Source organism: Syngnathus floridae, chromosome 10 (genome assembly GCF_059516105.1).
Source record: "Syngnathus floridae isolate MCC-2025c chromosome 10, RoL_Sflo_1.0, whole genome shotgun sequence".
NCBI classification, from domain to species: Eukaryota; Metazoa; Chordata; class Actinopteri; order Syngnathiformes; family Syngnathidae; genus Syngnathus; species Syngnathus floridae.
In genome coordinates, this window is record NC_142422.1 from 978,312 (window position 1) to 1,001,194 (window position 22,883).

The window sequence follows — 22,883 nt, forward strand, 5'->3', positions numbered from 1 at the left end:
AATCTATTTGGTTTATGACACAGCAGAGGCCACGTGGTGGTCAGCGATTCCTGCGCCTTTCATTGGCCCTGGGTGAAATTGAAAGGGCAAACATTTGGAAAACAAATTGAAGCTTCAATCCAAGACCTGATTTATGCCGTTTTGGCGTGTTCACATGCGTCACTCGTCTTGGGTTTGGGTGCCAGAAAGGCTCCTCCTACTTGCCTTGGCCCCACCTTCCTTCCTCCCTTCCTTCCTCCCTTCCTTCCTTCCTTCGTGTGTGTGCATATAAAAGGTTGCGTCGTCTCCGTCATGCATTCACAAGCTGAGCGCCGAGGCAAACGTCTTGGTCAGCACATATGGCTGCAGGTAAGTATCACAAAGAAATTTCTACAACAATATTTATGTCAGCTATTTTTTTGTCTGTATTGCTCTTTTCATTTATTTATCTTTATGTCTAGTTGACATGACACATTTGTAATATAGAAGCATGGCGAATCCTTGTTCCAATTAATTGAATTCAAATTAAGTTGAGGTATTCAGATTGATTGCATTTTTCTGAACCCTAGAAACAAATATTTAACATTTAAAAGGATCCATCCATTTCTGATTGGCGCTCAAGTTCTGAATCGATCATTTCTGTATTTTGTTGTACATCACATCTTATGAGTTAGTGATTGTTTAAAAATGTAGATGGAGAGAGGAAGAGGAACGTGAAGAGATTGGAGGACTTCCGCACAGAGCAAGCCCACCTTAACAACCATTTGAATGTGACAGGAATCATATTAGCATTGAAAGAATGACGATTTACGTCATCACCATTGTGTCACAGAAAAAAGACACACAAGCTTTGAATTTCATTTCCATGTATGCAATGTTTGAGAAAGAGGCAATCTGGAATCGATAAATCCCTCGCTCCAAACTATTGTCTTGACAGACTGTTTAGCATTTTCTTCCTATTGCTGAACTAACTACTAATGTATCCCTGTCAAGGATGACATGATAAATATAGACAAAGAACACATGAGCAAATTAAGAAAATATAGATTATTGGTCGTTAGGATTCTGCTGACACTGCACTTTACATTCTGCGTATCTGTGCAATAAGATGACCTGATTGTTCTTGCACGCAAACTAAGTGGCGTCTAAAACGATTAAGTCCGTGTTTTGCCCTCACTTGTTGCCTGCAGGCATGAACGTCATCATCTGTGTGGTCGTGTTGCTGGCTGCCGTGTCCAAGGTCTCCCTGAGTCTTCCCTCACAATCCCTTGTAAGTCACACACACTCAGCTCAGCATCAGTATTAAGACCTCCGGGCAGGTGTGTGGCTTTTGAGAGCTTTCTTCCAAAAGGTCAATATTCTGGTGTTCTGGCTTCGGATCTTTTGGACTAGGTCAGTTAAATGAGAATTTGGACACATCTCATTTGCTCCCCAAAAAAAGTTGCATTGGAATGGAAAGGCGCACACAAAGCACGTATAGTGGAGTCTGCGCCTCTCTTCCAGATAACAGCCGACAGATCTGACGGCAAGGCGGCGGCGGCGGCGGCGTGGTACAACGGCACGCGCCAGCGCCGCTCCGCTGGAGCGCTTCCCCCCGTAGACCAGCAAGCCAACTACAACAAGCAAAGCCCACACGAAGAGACGGAGGCTTTCGACACGCTCAGCCAGCTCCTGCTCAGACTCCTCTCCAGAAAAGGTGCGTGATGGCAAGCACTTAGAATCCATGCCACAAGAGGGCGGCAAAGCACTACTTTTTTGGATTAGACAGGGCTTTGGCCTACTTGTGTATCCACTGCTTTCCATTTGTACCTCAACTAAACACGGACACATTTCATTCACACTGCAACTTTTGTTTCAAGGCGTGCGTACGTACCTTGAGATGTTTCTGTCTTTGTAAGAAAGGCACCAGCGTTCAGAAACAGCATCGGACGGAAGTAGTGACTTCGTGAAAGCCGTGTCAAGTTGACGCACGCTCTGTTGCTCGTCTTCTAGGCATGCTCCACCGAAGCAGATCCTCCATGGGCAGCAGAGCCAGCGGCCTCGCGGCTGAGCACAGGATAAAAGACCGAGATTACGAGGGCTGGATGGACTTTGGGAGGCGCAGTGCAGAGGCCTTGGAATATTCCTAAAGGCACGTCTCACTCTCTCGCTCTCTCTCGCTCTGTCCTTCCATCTGTGGCCAAATGTGACACGGGCATACACTTACAACCAAAATGATTCACACTACTGCATAAGATGAAGATTTGAGGTCAATGACAAGATAGTGACAAAAGATGCTCCAACATTGGCTTACATTTGCTAACGGGCATAATTCGCAATATTCGGTGTTTCGTTGTTATGTTTTACTTTATAGAAAGGTAATCCTAGCCCTGATTTGGGATGCGGTTTGGCTCATGATTATTTGGCTATAATCTTGCGCATTCGAATCATCAGAATGAATTGATAACATTGGATATGGTTGTTTGGAGAAAAAAGAATAATGAAAACAATAGCATCTATGCGTGTATAGCCGATAGAAAGACTCTTTTGCCATTGCCTATTTCCCAAATCACTGTCAGCCTTTGAAATGATTTTGGCCTAACTGTATATTGATTGGTGTAAATCAATAAATACTGCTGCAAATCTTGAAGCACTTTTTTCAACACAACATAAAGCCCTGTAGCTTTTTATGTATCTTAATATATGATTATCTCATTAAAACAATTTGTGTCTTGTCTCTGGGTTCCTTCCAACTTTCTAACAGTATAATATTACATTTGACTTGTCACAGCTCAAACTTTTATTGCTCTTGGCAATGGGGGAAAAAAAAACTTTTAAATGGACATGGTCACAGCACGGCGCGTCTCTCTATTCTTTTTATTGTCTTGCTCGCGAGTTCACTTGGTCAACTGGCCGGTTTATTTTAACATAAAGCTAAACGTAATGTCCGATATAATATCCTGTAACAATCCAAATGTGAGTGTCAGCAACCTTATACAAAAGAAATGATACAATTACAAAACATCTCTTGATTTATCTCTTTATTTATCGTGTCTTATTGACACGATTGATACTTATTATTAACACTGTAGACGTACCTCTCCCCCCCCCCCCCCCAATCCACACAGTGAGCCATTTGCAATAAGACATTATGTAATACACAACGAAGCAATGTTGCCCCAAAATGTACATAATATAGTGAACACGAAAGGCTGTATCGACATCATTTCTAAGCTACTAAAACAAAATACTTATTCTAATGAGTGGTACATTTAGCCAAAAAGTGCCTGAAGAAATTGCTGAAGTGCTCGGCTAGAATTAGCAATTTTCAGTTGATCATATATTGACAACGATAAAGTACAACCAGCTGCACATGTAACACGGGAAACAAAAATACACGTAGATCATCAAATAGAAACGTTGTGAAAAAAGACATTTTGGCACAAATGATTAAACATTAAAGGGTTCAGTGAGCATTTGGATTTTCTCTCTGAATTGGGACATTTGATTGCATAGCAGGAGCCATTCTCAAATGTCACAATGCTGCTATATTATAATGATTGAATCTGCCGGAGAAATGAAATTTTATTAAAGGAGATTATTCAAAAAAAAAAAAAAAAAAAAACATTAAGTAGCATGGACTCAGACGTAGGAATGGAAGGAATTGTTCACAACTTTAAGGCCAAAGAGCCTAGTCAAACAAAAGTTGACATGTACAGAAGCAGGTGATTTGCCTGCCGACGACTAAATATAAAAGTCAAGTCATGCGGAGACTTGAAATATTCTGATACGTGTTCTTTAAAATAAACACGGGCACGCACTTTACCAAACACGCACACGCATTCAACAAAATCTAGTACCCCAGACAATATTTAAAGAAACCTTTTGAAATTCTTATAAACATAATTCTTTATATTTATAGTAAAAAAAAAATGCACGTGTGTGTGTGACAGGTATACGTCACTGCCATGCCTCTGCTACAAACTTACTTACTATCTTTGGTTGCTAAAATACTAATATAGCAAGAAATGAACACTTGTTATGTAGCATAGGTGAAGTGTGGAAACATGGTCACCAAAGCAACACATGTTCAAATGGCCGACTACTTGCCAGCAATTTGGTGACAGGCATCAGTGGAAACGTCCCATGGCCTCGGCAGCCTTCACTCGGACCACGGGGTCGGGATCTTGGAGCAGCATCACGAGGCCTGCGTGCACACACACACACAAAGTCAAGCCTCAGCACATTCCATTGAAAAGAGGCATGTGAAAGCTGCCTCACCTTGAGTGACGGTACCCATGTTGAGGTGAGTGTAATGCTCATCTGGAAGGTTCCCCAGCAGAAACCCTGATAAACACATCAAAAGATAAAGGCTTCATTTCAACGAAGTGAGTCAACTGCTGCAGCCGTACCGATGAACATTGCAGCTCCTGCTCGGACTTCCGACCAATTGCTCTTGAAGAACTGGAGAACGGAGATGTGGTAGAAATTCAGCATGCCTGGAAAGTCTTGGATCTACAAAAATACCATGGATATGGGTATTTTCTCATGTAAGCAATGCTCCCCAAACAAAATCTATTCCTCAAGATCTTGTGTGTCTGCCTCACCAGATACTTGGTGAGATCATTGATGAACTCGCCATAGTGCAAGCTCTTGTCCTCATGGAGGTGGTTCTGAAACATGGCCGTGATCTGCTCCGAGCCCACCATGGGCGCGCACACACGCATGGCATACTTGCATGCCTGGAAACCAAAACACATTTGTAGGACAAATTGTTCCGCCTTGCCGAGCGACAGCTTCTCGCGAAGGCTTGCGGACCTTGACCACCTCTGCGTTTGGGTCAACCAGGTGTAAAAGCAGGCTGACCAGAACGTTGTGGATCTGGTCTTTGAATATTGGCTCCCCAGAGCCAAATTTGGACAGTTTCCCCATGAGGTGAATGGAAGCGCAGCGAATGTCATCATTGTCCTGGATGGGCGCAAATATTAGACGACTCACAATACCATCTGATAGACAAAGAAGACTCAACTCACACTCTCTAAAAACGGTTTGATCTTCATGAAAATATAAACCACGAGTAGGTGGACATTCTTCTTGTCCAGGTAGAGCAGAACTTTGGACAGACCCGACATTGCCTCCAGAATGATCAGCTTGCCTACGCAAAAGATCGCACGACAGCAAAATCAAAAACGAGACAAACTGTGGTTCAAAAGACCAAGATTAGAAGAGAGAAGAGTAAAGCGGCCATCCTGTGAGGTTGTGCCACATAGCAATTACCTGGGTCATCTTTCTCCTCCATGCCTGAACTCATGGCTGCCAGCAGTTCTTTGGCATATTTGTTCACCTGCAGAGAAGAACGTGTCGATGAGTGAACTTAGTTGGAGCAGCGTCGGTTTGCCGGATGGCGTACCTTTTCAGGGGATCCCACAGCTATATTGCCCAGACCTCGCACGGCCAACATGCGGACAGTGCAGCAAGGATCCGCTATCCTTTCCATCATGTTATTCATTAACACGTCGATAAACATCAATTCCGTAGCCACGTGATGGTTCAAGAGCTGGCAAGAGAGAGAACCATTTGCTTCACAAGACAACTTGGTGGATTCCACATAAAAATGCGCATCGTACGGAAGGACAAGTTATCTATCACCTCAGAGAAGAAAGCCGTGACGGTGATCCGCTGACACTCGTAAATGTTGTTCAAGGAAGGGCATAAACACTCCACGATGGCGGGCAACCTGGGACCGGCATGTTTCGCCATCGCCCTGTTGACAACGGAAACATTTATTTTTATTGAGCGCTCTTGGGCAGAGGTTGTTTATGACGTGTGCTAAATAAAGCTGCCTTGCAAAAGTGCAAACCTGTCTCCCACTAAAAATGCATGGCGCAAAAAAAACGATGGATGGTACGCATCATTTAAGGACGGGAAAGAATTATACGAGCAATTCTATTCCCGACAGGAAATGTGATATCACACAGTGGCAAACATGGGCCTTTTTTTTTTAACATGTTGCAAGCACCAATTTCAAAAGAATATTTGACCCCAAAAAAATCCATTTCAACAGTAAATTTCATGTATTTTGCCCGGAAATAGCGCTAAAACATACAATGCGTGTTTACCTTGCTAGTAGCGTCACTCCAGTTATATGTGCATTCTGTTCCCTGATTGCGTCCCAAGCTTTCTCCTCATCTAGTCGTTTCAACACCTCATCCAACTGAGCTCTCGCTAGCAAGATTCTCAGCGCATCAGCCGCAACTCTGGACACACCAAAAAAAGATAAAACAATGAGTCAGATAGGCGACAAACACGCGGCTGCCAAATATGCTAACCCTGCAACGTGGATGGCGGCGCTGCGTTTGGTGGCGTTGTCCTTTGGCGCAGACACGCCGACGCTCGACGCCAGTCGAACAAGGAGACAGGAGAAGAGCTGAGAAAACTTGCTTAGCGCCGGCTCCTGGCTCTGGCCATTTAATAACAATTCCTTCAGACCGCATGTCATCTGAAGAAGAAAAAACAAAAAAGTCATATCCATTCATATTTGAAACACATGATGCAAGGTGTTTGTCACTTACAGCTAGTGGCTTGTTAGTAGCCACCTTAGTTGTTCCTCCTCTGATCATTGACTCTTTCTTGTCCACATAGGGCGCCATGACGGCAAGTTTCTCCATCACTATCTCTATGATTTGATCGGCCACTACGGGGTCTGCTCCCAAAGCCATCCACATCTCGCTGGTCCAGCTGAAAAGACAGGAACTACCAGTAGAACAACGCACTGACAGCGACAATGTGAGGGCTTGCCAATTGGAGTGACCAAAATTGCTGGACTACCTGTCATATGGTAGTGGTTGGTTAGCTAGTGTATTAAGAACGGTCTGAAGATGTTGGGAGGCCATGATTAGCACCGTCTGCCCAACTGCCACTCTCACCTAAACACATGTACACGTCATCATCATGCATAGCATGTGATAAAAGGTAAGAAATGGCCTCGGCCTACCTGCTCCTCAGTGATGCTTTGCAGTCGCACATGAAGCACCTCCAGCATCTCTGGTACCTGGGCACAAAGAAGACTTCATGAGAATTTCAAATGAACTGCCTGCAAGCGTGAGACGAGCTACCATGTCTTGTAGTCCCCCTCCTCTGTTCTTCAACAACGTGTTGAGGATGACAGATGAAGCTCTGCAACAGTTTGTTTGACTGTCAACCAGGCCCTCGAACAACATGAACACCAACGTGGTCATCTGCTGCTGAGGCAGACGCTTACTCATCACCTGACGAAAACATGGCGCATGATGAGCATGACAACATTGCTGCTGCTAAGTGCTGAAACGGACAGCGTACCTTGGTGAGCTCAAAACATGTCTTGTAGAGAACCGAATGGTCCGGGTTCTCGAGTCGACTTTTAAGGGGCAATAGCCCTTCCACGGCGCCATCTTTATAGTCAAGAGCAAAACCTGAATTCAGAAAATGAAATGAAATGAACAATCATATGATTACATCCTAATATAGACCATATAAATAAAAGGGACTTTTCACCTTCATAGCGTAGTTGGATATAAAGCAGTATGTATACACAATCGATAGCCGTAGCGCGCACAACGAGCTGAGGGTCGGAGCAGCGTGGAGACAGTCGACCCAGCAGAGCTCCCAGGTTGTGGAAGGACATCATGTTCTTGACGAGCGAGCGAGAAAAGTTACGTCATGCAAAAACAAGAACGTGGTGAAATAAAGCCTGCTCACCTTTACGGTCATGTTGTCCAGGTAGTGATTCAGCAGGTGGGCAGTGGCCGAGATGGCTCTCTCTCTCTCGTGGTCCAGTGTCGAGGTCAGCCCGCATTCCACGTGCTGCGGAGAACATAACATGATGACGTTAAGAGCTTCAAGAGAAACAGGGTAATGCAAACCTCGCAGCATCCAGCACATTTGTTTTGAAAGACGAATGATCAATGATCACTAAATTGTCTGGGTGACCCAAAACTTTTGAACGCAGTCCATTCCCCATTTACAAGTGGCAAGATGTTCTATTTTTTTGTAAAAAAATGAATGTCTCACAAAATTGCTCCCAATACATGTTGGACTATCTTGTTCATAGAAATGGATGGATATACATCATTTATTCCGAGCACAGTAAATCAATAAATCAGGTTTACGAATACTGGCTATGGTACAAAGTAGAGGGAGAAGGAAGAAAAAGGAGTCCTACCTTAAAGACACTCTGTAAAGCATCGGGCGTGGGCTCCTTGCCCAGCACACTGCTCAATAAGTCGTGCAGTGAAGACAGTGTGTCTTTGTACAAGGCCTGCAGACATGACATGTTGACAAAAATGCTTGTTTTGTTTCGGGGCTAACAACTTCACCTTTCTCTGTTTGAGGTCTAGGACTTCTTCGTCTTTTGTGATTTTCTCCGGAGTGTGCGTCTCGGGTGGAAGGGAGAACACGCTGCTCACGCACACCTTCAGCAAGTCAAAAGTCTCATTCTCGCTTAGCGCCGGGTCCAGAGGCCTGAAGCGCGAAAAGGTCAAAGGAAAAACACTCTGTGGAATGACAAAGCAGTCGACTCAATCTCCCACGGCTATGTTTCTTTCAACAAAGCATGTTTGAAATTTGGACTATAAAGGTCAATCGCTAGTCTACTTGGACAAACATTGGAGGATACATTAGGTGGGCACACGTTCTCATCACCAGGTGGCGCACTGAAGTCCGAAGGCCATCGGCAGGTTCCGCCTTAATAAAATCCTGTCCGAGACAACAAATCAAGCAATCAAATAGTGAAGGTACTCTTCTACTTTGTTGTTCAGCACCATTAGCCCAAACTTATGACTCCGTGCAGAGGAAAAAACACTCTGAATGAAAAGTTTGCATCCATCCATCCATCCATTCATTGTTAAGTGTTGCTCACTGACCTGGATAAGAGCGATGAGTTCTTGTTTACGAGAAAAGACGTAGCCTTGTTTCTTGACGCACGCACTGATGGCTTTGGCAACCAGGCCAACACTCTGGATCAAACTTAGTTTCATTGTCAGATCCTAACAATTTCAGGTAGACGAAATGGAGAGAAAAATGTGAGGGGACACAAATTTACAATTGCGAAGCCTGAAACGCGGATGCCGCCACCGCCGCCGCCGCCGCCAGAAGCATCATTTACAAACAGCAAAGCAAAAGTCAATTCTTAGAATCAAAAGCAAGCTAAACAATCTCAACATTAGGATTGATTTGTCATTGTTGTAGATTAAGAGATGATACACGGGCCCTATTGTGGTAGACAGGCGCAAACATGGCCGCACTTTTGCGCTTGCAACCAAAATAGGGCCCCAAATCAGTGTTGATTAGACCAGGTCAGTTAGGCAGCCCTGCCTGCTCCAGAAAGTTTGTTAGGAGTGAAAAAGAACGTGAAAAGCCGCTTGCTCGCCATTCAGGGAGCTGAATTGCCATTTTAGAATTTGAATGAGAAAGCTACGACGGCAAAAGTGCTCTTGTTCATCAACAGTGATCCATGAAGGAAACGGATTGTTTTGTGAGCAACTGAGAAAAGCTTGAAGCATTTTAGCAACCCAAAAGAATGCTCCCATCATCGTGTCAATCCCGCTGACAAAATGATACAAAAGTTGCATGTAGATGAAAATGCCACAAAGTTATTCTGCCTTGAAGCTTTCAAAGTCAGCGTTGTCATTGTAAACGGGTGCGCACCAGAAAAGGGAAAAAGAGCAGCAGCAAAAGTAAGAAAGTTCACTTTGGAAATTGTCCCTCTAGCCCTGTGCTGATGATGGATACCTTGGTCTCTACTTTAATTCCCAGAACCTGTATGAAATAGAGGTAGGTCATATAGTCACAAGCCCAAATAGCAATCCCCAAAAATAAAAACTAGATTGGAAAGATTTTGCTATTATCTTAGAAAAAAAGTTTTACGAAAGCGTCAATGCATGTGTGGCGACACTGACACTTCAAAAACAGAAACCTTTGCGGATAAAGACAAAGTTAGAATTTTGCAGCACAGTGTTGGTATGACCTTGGTGTTGAAGTGTTTACTGATGCAGCCAAGAATATCTTGATCAATGCGATTGAGGATCTTCTCCGGAGGAGCGTGCACAGCCACTTGACCATAACACAAGATTAAAGTGCTTTTGACTTTCTCCAGTTCGACATCATTACGGTCCTGAAGACAGAAATTGAAAATTCACCTGATGACTTCATCATTTCAATTGAAATAAATAGAAAAGTTTCTTTTTACTTTGAGAAGATTGAAGATACTTGGGGATTTCTTGAAGGCATCAGACTTTCCAAACTCATCAAGCTTGGCCAGAGTTCCCTCTAAATGGCTGTTGGCGCACAATCCAATGGCCAGAGCCACACCCTGACCAAACAACAAAGCAAATCAATTTATTCAGATCCAAATGAGGTCCAGAACTATATCTTATTCTTTCCTACTCATAGACTACAAAACATGAATTCATTCAAAAAAAATTTTTTTTTTCTCAGTGGCAGTCCTTTCATTATAAATATATATATTTTTTCCAAATGTGCTATTTACTCAATCCTTAAGTATTTTTATTGAACATGACATTTTACATTATAAGACAGATGTCCGTCATTTCAGCTCAATGCTTCAACTCCACTGAAACCATCATCAGAAATCAATTCACTGCAAGATCGATTGAAAACATCTGAAGAGAACAGAATACTTGAGTTGATGGTACCTGTCTTTCAAGCGCATCGTTGTGTCGTGCAGTGAGGAGGATTTCTTGCAATTGTTTTTTAACAAAGTCCTTATTAAAAGAATGCTGGAGGGTCACTCCGATACACTGATACAGGAAACTCTGTCAAGAAAAGAAAGAAAAAGATCACTTGATGTTGCAATCGTTTCAAAGCGTTGGTCGGCACGTACCTTCTCCTCTAAAGCGTTGTTATAGGTGGAAAGATAACTCGTTGCTTCTGCTGCAAACTGGCATAGCCACTTGTCATCGTCAACAGCCGCCAAAGTCTTAGACAGGAACTGGAAAAGCGTTTCAGTCAAACTTAGGTTTGTTACAACAATATTGACAAAGGATCATCATGGCGGGCATCTACAAAACATTTTTGACAATTTCGATTGGTCAATAATTTGTCAAATGGGGACTAACCAATAAAATGAAGTCAACCGTATTTTGATGGAAGCCGAAAATACACCTACAATAGTTCAAACGGAAACAACAGATTCTAGGAAACACCCGAATGTTGTTGATCTCTCGTGTTCAACTTGCTGTAGTGTCACAAAAATCATTTTTAAAGACTCACGTTCAACAGACTTTCATCCCAACTTATCTTGTCAAAGCTCTCTGCAGTGGACTCTGAAAAGAAAACAGAGAAGACGACAGAAATTCAAATAATGCAAACAATTTAAAAAAAAAAAAAAAACAACAACACACATTGTTCATCTCTGAACAAACAAAATGATTTTCGTGGAGCAGGCTCAATTTGAGCTCTCAGCAAACATGTTACCACCTTCCAGTACTGCCAGGAGAGGAGGGATCTCTTGGTCCCAAACAGCTTCTAGGTTGCGGTGAATATTGACAGAGAGGATCTGCAGCAGGGAGAGTGATGGAGCTCCATGACCTCTGCTATTGAATGGAAACGCTGCATTCACCTGGAAGCAACACAACATTTTTTTTCTTTCACAACTAAATGTTGCAACAATTTAAGATGAAAGAATTAAAAGCAAGAATGTTAGCTTTTTCATTTTTCATGTGGGCTTGTACTTACTAGCAGTTTGACCATCAGTGTTTGAGGAGAAGGAAGATTGACTACAGGGGAGAAGAGAAAAAAAAAAAAAAGATTTCACCAGCTATTAAGTAAAAATAGCATATACAGATATGTAATAGAAGATTAGTAGGATATGGCAAAAATGGTGGCACCTACCCTCCTGTGAAAAGTCGATATTGAAGCTCGCTTCCTTGTTGTCTTTTTTTTTATTGCCGAGTACAATCAAACTCTTACACAGTGGAGTGGTGGCGTTGCTGTACTGGGGTGGGCTCATGTAATAGAGCAGCTTGGGCCAAAGCACCTACAAACAGCAAAGTCAATCAAATCAGCAATCAAATCCCAACATCAGACGGACGGAGCGGAGCCACTTGTACATCAGCCAGACGTCCGACAGTTGTTGTCAGCAGATGAAGAGTGCTGTCGCACATGGTCCTCAGCGACTCGTTGGTTACCTCTTCTGGGTCTGCTGCGGCTTTCTGTCCATGCGACAAGAACACATGTTGTTGTATACTGAGGATATTTGGCTTTCAGCTCAAAAGATAAATAGCAAATCCAATTTTAAAATTCTAGCTTTTATTTCACGGTATTGACATAAACTGTGTTGAAATGTTTCAAGGCAAAGTGGTTGTACCTGATATGTGTCCGGTAATGCACAGTGTTGAACTAAGAATCGCACTAGTAACTCTCCTCCATCCAACTCCAGGTAACCATGATGGGCCATGGCACTGATAACCTGGACCACGCGCTTCTTAACCTAAGTGGAGAGACACACTTGACGCTTGTCCGACAAATTGACTTTATCAATGCATACACGCACACACACACGTGTTAGCACCTTGTTACTGTGGTCAGCCATTGGTTGCCTGATGCTGGCTAGAATAAGAAGCTTCTTACTCTCCATCATGGACGCTGAAACACATATGCAATAGCGTCACATTTCTAAACGCAGAAAATGTTAAGGACATATATGCGAATGTTGAATAAATACACACACACTCACTGCTTGAGTTGATGAGGTGACGCAGGACAGCCAGGGAGCCAAGCCGACTGCGCTCATTGCTGTTCTCCAGCCTCTGAAGAACAAACATGACCAGTCGATCTGGGAAGGCCTTGGCTAAAGAGAGAGATTCAACCATCAAATTCCATAACCAAATTAGCTTAGATGAAAAAAGTGTGGCCTCACAAATAATACCATTATCCTCAACACTGGTTGGCTGACGTATGTATATAATGGATTGGACTTGCGTTACTGTTCTTGTGACTCCATAGAAATACAACACAATATCTATATATCGAGCCAAAAACTTTCCGTTACCTAACAGACTGAAGCAACGAAGAACCTCATTGTGGTTCTTGACCGTCGGCGGGTTACTGTAATCGATAGAGGTGGACACCTGAGGGGAGGGGAAAAAAAACAAAAACAAAATCATCTTGCAAAAGTCTACTCATGGGACATTGAAGTCGCATTGCAGTTCAAAAGACACAAAACGTTCTATGTTTGACTTGCTCTCCTGTTGTGAGTGCAATGAAATGATAGTGTGGGTCCATAAAAGATCACATATAGTCAAATTAAACTTGAATTGGCAAAGTCAGTGAGGTGAACCTTTTATTTCCCCTAAGCACTAAAAGGCGTTTGTGAACAATGTACGTACCTGCTGATGCAGCGCAAAGAGGAGACTGTCCAGTTGAGTCTCCAGCACTCTGCTTCCCATGTTAACAGAAGCGTCAAGAACATGGCAAAGACTCTATCAAACACACAACATGGAGGCCTTACAAATAGAATGATCATCCACATCAATTGTTGTGTTAGGGTCGACAGTTAGTCGATAGTTATACGCGACAGAATGCAAAAGAATGAAGATGCTTGGTAATAAAAAGTCTAAGCCTTGTTGTAAAATGTGAAGTGAGGCAAGTTGCTCACCTTACTAATGATGTAGTGCTCGTTGGTTTTCTTATACAAGGACAGAATGGCGGGGATGAGCTTGGGAATGTGTTCCTCCAGTTTATCGCTAGCCATCAGATGGCACATTGAGCCCACTGCCTCAGCCACCGTTAGCCTCAACTGACGGACACACACACACAAGAAACGGATGTTTTTGGAATATGGAAGATGAGGAACGCTTTCCTACCTTTGATTCTCTGCTTTGTAACCAGTTATTGAACAGGATGTCAAAGGCAGCACAGATTTCACTGGAGAAGGTGTCCTGCCTGACCGTGGGATCCGGAGCCTTGTCCAGATTGGCAAGGTACTCGGAGATACTGTCGCTGAAATGGCACAGAGCTGAAGGAAAGCCAATTAGAGCAGGGTTCGTTTGAAAGATGCAACTTTTGCTTGCTTAAAGAGAAATTCTTTTGACCAACTTGCATACCTGAGGAGAAGACCCACTTCATGTTGTCTTGTTTGGTCAGGCTCAACATAGGCAACATGGTGCCGAGAATGGCGTTTAGGAAAGGCACCATCCCATAAACTACAGAAAGGTGTGGAGAAAAACAAATACGGTTTCATTTCAATGAGGGATACCATTGACGTATATCTCGCCAACATGTGGTGAACATTTGCAACCCAGAACAAACATGCTTTCCGTTCTTTGTTCTGCTCAAGGTTTTGTCAAAACATGATTGATCATTTGCGAAACATATGACGCACTTGACTTGGTTTCCTACCATTGGAATCAGAGAGGTTGGCTAAGGTCTGGACCACAAAAAAGTGAGGCAAGACCCCAGGTTGAAACTTGCTCAGTATCTCCTCCATGATGTCATTGATGTGTTTGTTGCCGACAGCGACCAGGATGTTACTGGCTGCCTGCTGCCAGTCGGGAACAACTTCCTTTGAGAAACACAAACAAACACAATTGGCGATTCACTTCAAAAAAGACAAAACCGTCACCATATTGGTCACCTTTGATCGTGTCATCTCATCTGAGGCCAAGGAGATGATGCTCTTGATTCTGGGGTAAGAGATGGCGTCTATTCGACTGCTGACAATCAGCTCAATTGTTTGAAGAATCACAACTCTGTGACTCACCACCAACTGGTAAGACAGAAAACACCGCACGATTGCTGTCCCTCCAAATATGATACAGACGGGAGTCAGGTCAACATGGCTCCAAAACCAAAGCTGTTTCGGCCGCGCACATTCAATTCCCGAGTTCTTTCACCGCCGATAGCGGATGAATGCACGTCCGTGACATTGACGCTAATAGAATCACATGAAGCGCAATCCGTATCATTGTGCGAGAAAAAAAAGAAAAAGGAACATGCAAAATAAAATGAAGCTATTACTGTACTATACCATTTCTTTTATTGCATTTTTTGTGAGCGTTCACAGATTACAGAAAGACAATATTTACGCCACAGATCAGCTGATGATAAGCATGTGATTGGGGCCACTTTCTGATCATGTGATTGGGTCGGGACATCCTCACTTTTTCTCTGCACGTGCCAACTGGAATATTAGAATTGTCTCCGTTTGTTTCGTCAGTGGGGGTGTGCATGGCTTCACTAAAAGACAATTCAAAACATTTGGCAATTGCATGAGGCGCAACGACGATTCTATTTGAAAAGGGAACGATTGGACTCGATTAAGTGGGATTGCGATTTGATTCAAAACGTCTGCGTATAAACTTGGCTAATGGTTTGGAAATGGTTTTGTAATCATGAAGATTCAGTGTGGCGTTACCTTGGGGTGTTTTAGCAGGTAGTCCTGACACATGGCAAGCACTCTGTCAGGCTGTTCATTTCCCAGAGTCAGCATTGACTTCCTCACCTGAGCCTGGACCTCAAAGTCTTTATCATTGGCCGCGTCGAGCAGAGCCAGGGTCACCTCTGGAGTCAAATGCAAAGCTTATCACAACATTAGAAAGGCTTACAAGTGCATAAGGCAGAGCTGCAGAGGACATATTGCAGTCTGAAAGAGAATGTGCAATGAAGAAAGCTAATTAATCTCATTCAGTGAGAAAAAAACTCACGTTCCACATCTGTCTCGCCCATGGTGGACAGAGGGCTGGTTTCCTGGGCTCAATGCGACCTGCACACAGTGTAGTACACATCAATTGGCATTTCACTATATCCCTACCAGCATTATGTATGACGTCATGGCCTTTAATGAATTCGTGTCATCAGTGGAATTGACATGAAAAAATGATTTGAAAATAATCTCACTACAGGAAGCGGGTTCGCAACAATATATCGAAATCCGACACAGTCTACAAAATTCAAAAGCGTTTGTTTTCACATGTAACGTCCAAAAATAAAAATTAAAATAACACCTCCTCCTATTAGCTTTAGCTGCCGCTACGGAAGAGCCGCAAACGTCCTTAACACAACAACAGAGTGAAACGCGGAGCCTGTTTAATAGCTTTACTTACCAATTCTGAAGAAAAAAATCTTGCCTTTGACCCGTTTCGTCCTTCTTCAAGTTTGACAGGAAGCGTTGCGTGTTTGTGTGTGCAAGTGTAAACACGTCCGATCATGTGCTTCTGGTCAGCAGGAACAAATCAGCCGTGTGACGTCACAGCCACGCCCACAAGTGCCACTTCTTTGCATAGCGCCGCCCTACCGTAGGAATAGGGGTACTGCATCTGACTTGCAACTATTTTCCTATTCAATTTCTTCCAATTGGGCCCAATGACTCATTTGATGTGCCTTATTAGTCTTCTATGGTCTCAGGTTTGAATGCTAAATGTTGTGTTATTGCTCTCATACTTTTGGACGCTATAGAAGGGTGAGAAAAAGTTGCTCGACATAGCCAAGGTTATATAATAATATAATAGTATTGCTCTACAGAATACAAAGAGCGACTTCAAAACGTGCTGTGAATACTTTTACTGGATATAGCACAGACACTAATAAAAACAGACATATTTACAACACAGCTTATAGGACTTGCATGCATGAACAACTTTTTGGTAAAGTTAAAATGCTGCTACATCAGAGTTTATTGGTTAGGCAAACACAAACTAGCCTAAAAACTGAGCAACTTTAAAATATCCATGTTCTTATTGCCTTTGATCCCCTAGAAACAGCTAAATGTTTAACGACCTGTATGTGAGAGCTGGATATTTGCTCCATAAGAAAATCAGTGATAGCAGCCTCAGCACAATATTTATAAAAAGTTCATAACAATGTCCAATTTAAATAATGTTAGCATATTGTCTAAAGCGCTCGTCCTATCCCAGCTGACTTGGAGTGAGCGGCCCACTTTGTTCTGTACTGCTCTAGCGACAAATGGCTGGGCGCATACAGGAATAAACAAACCTTGGTCTGTTTGTGACATTCATATTATGTGAGAACATTGTCATTTCAAGAATAAATTACAAAGAGCTATACCCTGTAAAAGACCGCTCACAATATTACCCTAGCATGGATGCATTACAGTTTCGATTCAACTCATGGCACCAGGATACAAAATATCACTTGCGACCTTTGAGTGTCTTCATAGCAACTTTTCATGACGAGATCAGGAGATGGTCAACATGCGTGCTGTCTTCACAAATCAGCAGCACCGACCAATGAGAAATCTAGTATTGTATTGATGACTGCTCAAATTTATGCTTGGAATTGTTAGCAAATATTTTTGGTTGTCTTGCTTTTCATGCGTCTGTAGCGGGCAGATTTCGGTCTGGTTGAGTTTTCCTGTGAGGGGGAAAAAAAAGCCATTTCAGTTCTCACTTCCTGAAGAAATAGCAGATGAAAACTCTGGGATTTAATCTTAGTGAGTGAGTGCACATACTCATGTTTGGTGAGAGAAGCTTTGTCACAGGTGACCTCTGTGAGTGTGCCCTCTTCTTTTGAGGGAAGTGTCTGAACTTCCATATGGTGTCTTTCGCCTCTTGGAGTGGACATCCCATTTATTTTAACTTCCCTAGATCAAACAAATGGGATTAGAATCATCATCATCATCACGTCTACAAACCTCCACACCTACTGTACTTACCCATTCATAGCCCCGTCCCCTTCTTTGAGTTCCGGAACCTTCTTTCCAAAAAGTTTCACCGAGATGGACATAAGCAGGCCGCAGCGGTTTGTGTAGCAGCATGTGGCATCCACCACCAGGAAAATCAGCAGGAAGATCACCATGACGATGCCTGCTACGCTGCCTTTGGTCATGGTGCTGCGCGCTACAAGACGGACGGACGGACGGACAGAGTCAAATTAGAAAGATTTGCTCATCGACATCTTTTTTCAGAGTATTTACCGGGTTTGGCCGCAGTGGTGAAATTGAACGTTGCCGGGACGGAGGAACCGTTAGCGTTGACCGATACGATTTCCAATTGATAATCGGAGCCAAAGGTCAGCTCTGTGAGGCCGACAGACTTAACGTCGGCCGACAGCCGCTTCTCTTTCCACTCAGCCTTGTCGTTATCCTGCACAAAAAAAACAAGAAGGATACAACCACTGAAGGTACAGTGGAAGGTAACGCCGGGTTGAGCCCCACCTCTCGATAGCGCAGATCGTAGTGCAGGAGAGGAGTGTCGCCATTATCGGTGTGTTTGAGGGGGATGAAGAAGGAGTCGCCCCCTACTTTCATCTCATCGCATAACAAAACTGGGCTGTCTGGTTCACCTACATGCCAAGGAACACATGTATGCATTACAACCTGCCTCCTTGCTGATTCGCTAGCTTATTGTTTGTGTCTTACCTCCTATAGATGGACAACGGGAGATCAGATGGCAGCAAACATCATGATGACAAGAGATGTGAGTGAGTGACAAGAAAGCACCATAACCATATTCAAAAACATTGATAGGAATATTTTCACCCGAACATTAACATATGTATTTATAAATACGTGTTGAGATGGCACTGAAATGGCAAAAGACTACAATATGAATTTTGATGCAACAAATATTACACCCCAATAATCTTGGTTCCCACAATTAATGTCAATGCATCATTTAGTCATATTTTTCATTTCAGGAATTCTACATGCTATTGGAATCTCGTCATGTTACTGAATTGGAGTCGGAGTGTGCTACTCACGTATTCCTAAGGTCCGGACAGTGTTTGTGTCTGAGAATGGCCCCCGTCCCGCCGCATTGACGGCAGCCAAACGCAGCGTGTATAATGTGTAAGGCATGAGGGAGGTCACAGCCAGGCTATCTACCAGCACACACATCAAAACACACTTGTCCAATACACGCAATGGTTTCAACTTTGATAGGTCCAATTAATTACCTGAAGCCGAGACTGTCACCTCTTGCCACTGCGCGTCTGCATTTTGTCTCCACTGCAGGACAAAGTGGGTAATTGGTGTTCCCCCGTTAATGGGGGGTGTTTTGAGGGAGAAGAAGACTGACGCGGGTCCAGATGACACTGACAGGTAGGGAGGGGGACCAGGCTGAGCTGAGGAAAAATAAGAGGCTTGAAATTAGATTTGGAATGAATACACAACAATCTGAAGGCATGTTATTTTTAATTGTGGATAAACTTCTGGTACTGCGTGTGTCTTTAAAGGTTTTTTTTTTTTCCTCATTTGCATACAAAGATGAAGGTAACTAACTTACTGTGAATTGCAACGTCTCTTGACGCATTGCCAATGATTCCAACAGCCATGCAGGAATACAATCCACCGTCAGATGGCGCTACTTCATCAATCACTAAAACACCGCCTTCAACACGGATCCGACCAGAAGGTGAGTCCTGAAGAGGCCAAACCACAAAAGCCATTGACAACATCAAAGTAGCACTTTGAAGCTTTCCACTGTTAATCGTAGTCATATTGATGATTGTCAATCTTACGCAAGATGAGTTGTTTTCTAATGCACCAATTGGACTTGAAAACATTTTAGAATTGATTTGACGCACCAAAATCAGATCAACTCAAGTGGCACGGTCAGCTCGCTCTGAGAATCTGGACGTGTGTTTCGTTTGCTTCATCACTTTGTGACATCACAACGTGCACCTAGCATTCCTACCTACCAGTGTCTGTCCGCTGTGCTTGTTGATCCAGCGCAGGTCAGGCTGAGGAAGTCCGGAGACGTTACAGGCCACTGCCACGCTCTGGCCCACGCTGACCTTCTGCACTTCAACAGACAAAAACACTTCTGGGGCCTCTGAAACAAAAGCGCACACACTTTTGTAATATCGATACTGTGGTGGGAGTCAGAGGAGAGTCAAACCAACCAAAGACATGAAGGATAGCGGTAGCACTGCTTTCGCCGATCTTGTTGCTTGCCGTGCAGATGTACTCCCCGTGGTCCTCCCTGACGATGGACCTGATGGTCAGCTGGCTGCTGTCAGAGTTGAACTGGTGATGCCCGCCGGGCTCAAATGATGCTGGCCTGTGTGTGTGAGAGAAGTGAGTCGATCCCCGTTATAACGCGCTTCACCTAGTCTTTTCCTTTTGAATGACATGTTCGGTCCATTCTAGGCAAAGATTTTGCAAAAGGAATCAAGATCTTAAAATCAAGTCTTACATGTTCCAGGTGATATTGGGCTTGGGTTGCCCGTCGACCAAACACAGCAAGGTAACATTGCTTTCTGGTCCAGCCATGACTTTCTTCACCTCTTCTTTCATATGTGCAGTGGGAGGAGCTGTTTCCAAAATGTTTCACGACAGCAATTGGGTTGAATGCCGATTGAATGCGATGCTTTGCTTTCTGTCGATTGAGCATGCTACGACGGATGACGCAACGTTGGCGTACCGTTGACAACAATAGATATGTGAAGTTCCTTGAAGACGGGCCTTCCTCTGATTTGGGCCTGGCACACGTACGTCCCGGCATCCTGTCGCTTCACTTTTTCAAAGACGAGCGTGTTATCAGGCAGCTGCCGTATATTTTGTCCTGAGAAATAAGAAGGGAAAAAAACAATCAGAAAATCCCTCACAAATGATTTACCAAATGATCATATGGAGATGAGCTTGCGCTCGCTTACTTTGAGACGGGCTCTCCTTGCTGTAAATCCAGCGGACCTCCACCGCCGGCTGGCCCGATACCCGACAAGGCACCTCCCCGTCTGTCCCCTCCAAAAACTCATGATAGCTGGCGGTGGTTTCAAATGACGGATCCTCTGACAAGAAATACCAGAGGCTTCTAAATTCTTCTCACAGACAAAAATGCAGTAAGCAACTGCTTGTCATGCAAGAAAATACTTCCATACCATAAACGTAAATCTGCGCCTGCACATAGTCCATGTGACCGTTGTCAAACTCACACAGGCAGATGTACCTTCCCGCATCCATCAATGTGGCGCTCTTGATGACCAGCTTAGAAGTGGACTCATCGATACTTGAAATGAACTCTTGGTCAATGTCTTCGCCATCCCGTTGCCATGTGATTTGTCCTTCGCCCCCAGCTGAGAGAGCATTCAATGAAGTTACGTGTTGATGAGATGCATCAAAGTCAGCTCGATTTCAAACGACTGACCTTTACACAAGAGTAAAAGCTCTTCTCCGACTTGAATGTCCTGCTTGCTGGTGATGATGTCCATTTTGGCATCTGAGAGGCAAAGAGAGGAAAGATACTTGTACACACCTGTAACATTCTTTCATTCTGCAAATGTGACACCTCAAATGAATCTCTCATTCAACTTCCATTGACTTTACTAGAGAAAAAAAAAAAATCTTCCGCTGAAAGATAAGAAACAATCCAACGCTGTTGAGATGACATTTTCTATAGCTACAAACAACAATAAAGAACAGAACTGACCTGTGCTGTACACAAGCAGAAGCAACAAAAACAAGGTGATCACTTTTGGCATGGTCACTGCAAAAATCTTGTCAGGTTAGTAAAAGACTTTTTCCAGGGTTGGGAGGGTCTGCTGCGCCCGTCCCAGGCTTTATAGGGGATGAAAGGAAACAACAAGTGGGTTGGCTCTCATCTCCTCCCTACCTCTTCATCATTTTCTCATTCATGAGCAACTGGCAAACAAATGGCTTAAAAAGTTATCATCAACATTTTGTCCAAATAATGAATGAGTGAGGTCCCAACTCGTTGGCAAATGATCAAGACTCCAATGTATGCATTTTACGTTCTGTAGATACTTTCTGTCCATAATTTGCTTTATCACGCAGCATGGATTGGACTGAGCATGCCATTACGTACATGGACGACTGATGCAAAGGCGTTGAGTAACGGCCAAATACACATCACGCTCTGAATGACCGGGCTTTCGTCATTGTTCTTTCATCTTGGTAGATAGAGTGTAAGTAGCTGTTCCTGCGGGTCCTATCATTTGCCTTTGCTGCCGCTGCTGCGTGCCAGGCTGCCCCTCCCTGCCTCCCTCCTAATCTATCAGTATCTGCACTCCAGAGAGCAAGCAGCTAATCAAAAGATAAATAGTCCCTTGAGGGTATCTATCAGCTTGACTATCAGGAGGTGCTATTATGGCTCATTCAATTGGAGCGTGCTCCAAATGAGAGCCATTAACATGGGTGGGCATCCACTGACCATCGCAATATTAGCCTGCTTGTCAGAAAATGCTCGAAATTTCAATCAAAACAAAAACTGTGGTTTCGGCTCCCGTGCTGGCTTTTCGATTTGAAAATGGACAAGCAAATCAGAGGTGTTCTTAATGGAATGTGACATGAAGTCCCACCACTTGCTAATGACTAAGACAGTAGATTGCAAATCTGTCTTTTCTTATTCCAAGTCTTTTGGATCAACATGCTCCTCTTGCATGTCTTCCAGTCATGACAGACAATACATGACATCCTACTATAGTAAATATACTTGGATAATGTAAGCACCGATTTTCAGCACAACTGGAAAAACTGTTGATACAAACAATGGCAGAAAAACAATGAGAGGACAGTGAAGACATGATGGCGAGACAGAAGGAAGTGAAAGGAGACGCACGCAAAGATGCTGGTGATTGGACAAGATGCTCCTCTCACTCAGTGTGCGTGTGTGCGTGCCTGTGCATTTAATCAGATGGCCACAGTTGGACATCATTGGCCTAAATATGGAATGAATAAATAAGGAAAGTGCTATTGATTGATCTAACTGTATTTTATGTCGAGGTCATTTTAACCAAATACAAATGTACATTGCACTTTTCACATTTCAACTCACTTCAAATGTTGAAAATAGCACAATGATGCTTTTGTCTATCCTATGTCAGGAAGGGGATGTTAAGAAGAAGCAAAATGCGGGTGCAAATGAAGAGGCCGCAATTCTGCGTGCATAAGCCAAAGTTTGACCTCATTGTCTGTTGTTATCAGTGTGAAAGTGATGGCGACGACGTTGCTC

General features: G+C 43.5%; 3 protein-coding genes across 5 annotated transcripts; 1 reads left to right on the forward strand and 2 right to left on the reverse strand.

Moving 5' to 3' along the window:
• The first annotated feature begins 244 nt into the window (after positions 1-244).
• On the forward strand, positions 245-2,693 carry LOC148391552 (cholecystokinin-like). Its single transcript, XM_088386413.1, has 4 exons — positions 245-348; positions 1,170-1,249; positions 1,483-1,675; positions 1,972-2,693. The coding sequence occupies exons 1-4, from the start codon at positions 339-341 to the stop codon at positions 2,106-2,108; spliced, it is 420 nt and encodes a 139-aa protein (XP_088242539.1). The 5' UTR covers positions 245-338; the 3' UTR covers positions 2,109-2,693.
• Positions 2,694-2,984: 291 nt separating this feature from the next.
• On the reverse strand, positions 2,985-16,196 carry mroh1 (maestro heat-like repeat family member 1). Of its 3 annotated transcripts, none has more exons than XM_088386404.1 (45): positions 16,059-16,196; positions 15,660-15,718; positions 15,371-15,516; positions 14,591-14,722; positions 14,356-14,518; positions 14,061-14,159; positions 13,821-13,972; positions 13,613-13,753; positions 13,344-13,436; positions 13,007-13,085; positions 12,692-12,805; positions 12,527-12,600; positions 12,323-12,445; positions 12,066-12,167; positions 11,848-11,992; positions 11,692-11,732; positions 11,434-11,575; positions 11,227-11,279; positions 10,838-10,945; positions 10,650-10,769; positions 10,184-10,306; positions 9,962-10,108; positions 9,727-9,753; positions 8,859-8,981; positions 8,612-8,691; positions 8,313-8,457; positions 8,159-8,254; positions 7,696-7,800; positions 7,492-7,627; positions 7,297-7,409; positions 7,074-7,226; positions 6,953-7,009; positions 6,787-6,884; positions 6,531-6,696; positions 6,288-6,457; positions 6,078-6,215; positions 5,608-5,722; positions 5,369-5,515; positions 5,236-5,302; positions 4,992-5,113; positions 4,777-4,926; positions 4,566-4,700; positions 4,371-4,473; positions 4,240-4,305; positions 2,985-4,165 (listed from the first exon to the last, which is right to left on the reverse strand). In XM_088386404.1, the coding sequence occupies exons 2-45, from the start codon at positions 15,679-15,681 to the stop codon at positions 4,089-4,091; spliced, it is 4,908 nt and encodes a 1,635-aa protein (XP_088242530.1). In that variant the 5' UTR covers positions 15,682-15,718; positions 16,059-16,196; the 3' UTR covers positions 2,985-4,088. The 3 variants fall into 3 exon arrangements, with proteins under 3 accessions (XP_088242530.1, XP_088242529.1, XP_088242531.1); XM_088386403.1 differs by having other exon boundaries at positions 12,686-12,805; XM_088386405.1 differs by lacking the exon at positions 9,727-9,753 and having other exon boundaries at positions 12,686-12,805.
• A 304-nt stretch (positions 16,197-16,500) lies between these two features.
• ncam3 (neural cell adhesion molecule 3) lies at positions 16,501-21,500 on the reverse strand. Its single transcript, XM_088387294.1, has 16 exons — positions 21,342-21,500; positions 21,060-21,131; positions 20,794-20,988; positions 20,569-20,703; positions 20,337-20,477; positions 20,109-20,226; positions 19,816-19,973; positions 19,612-19,745; positions 19,197-19,332; positions 18,868-19,035; positions 18,672-18,792; positions 18,128-18,257; positions 17,888-18,056; positions 17,627-17,810; positions 17,423-17,554; positions 16,501-17,325 (listed from the first exon to the last, which is right to left on the reverse strand). Exons 1-16 carry the CDS (start codon positions 21,391-21,393, stop codon positions 17,283-17,285), a joined length of 2,088 nt encoding a protein of 695 aa, XP_088243420.1. The 5' UTR covers positions 21,394-21,500; the 3' UTR covers positions 16,501-17,282.
• Between the last annotated feature and the right edge of the window lie 1,383 nt (positions 21,501-22,883).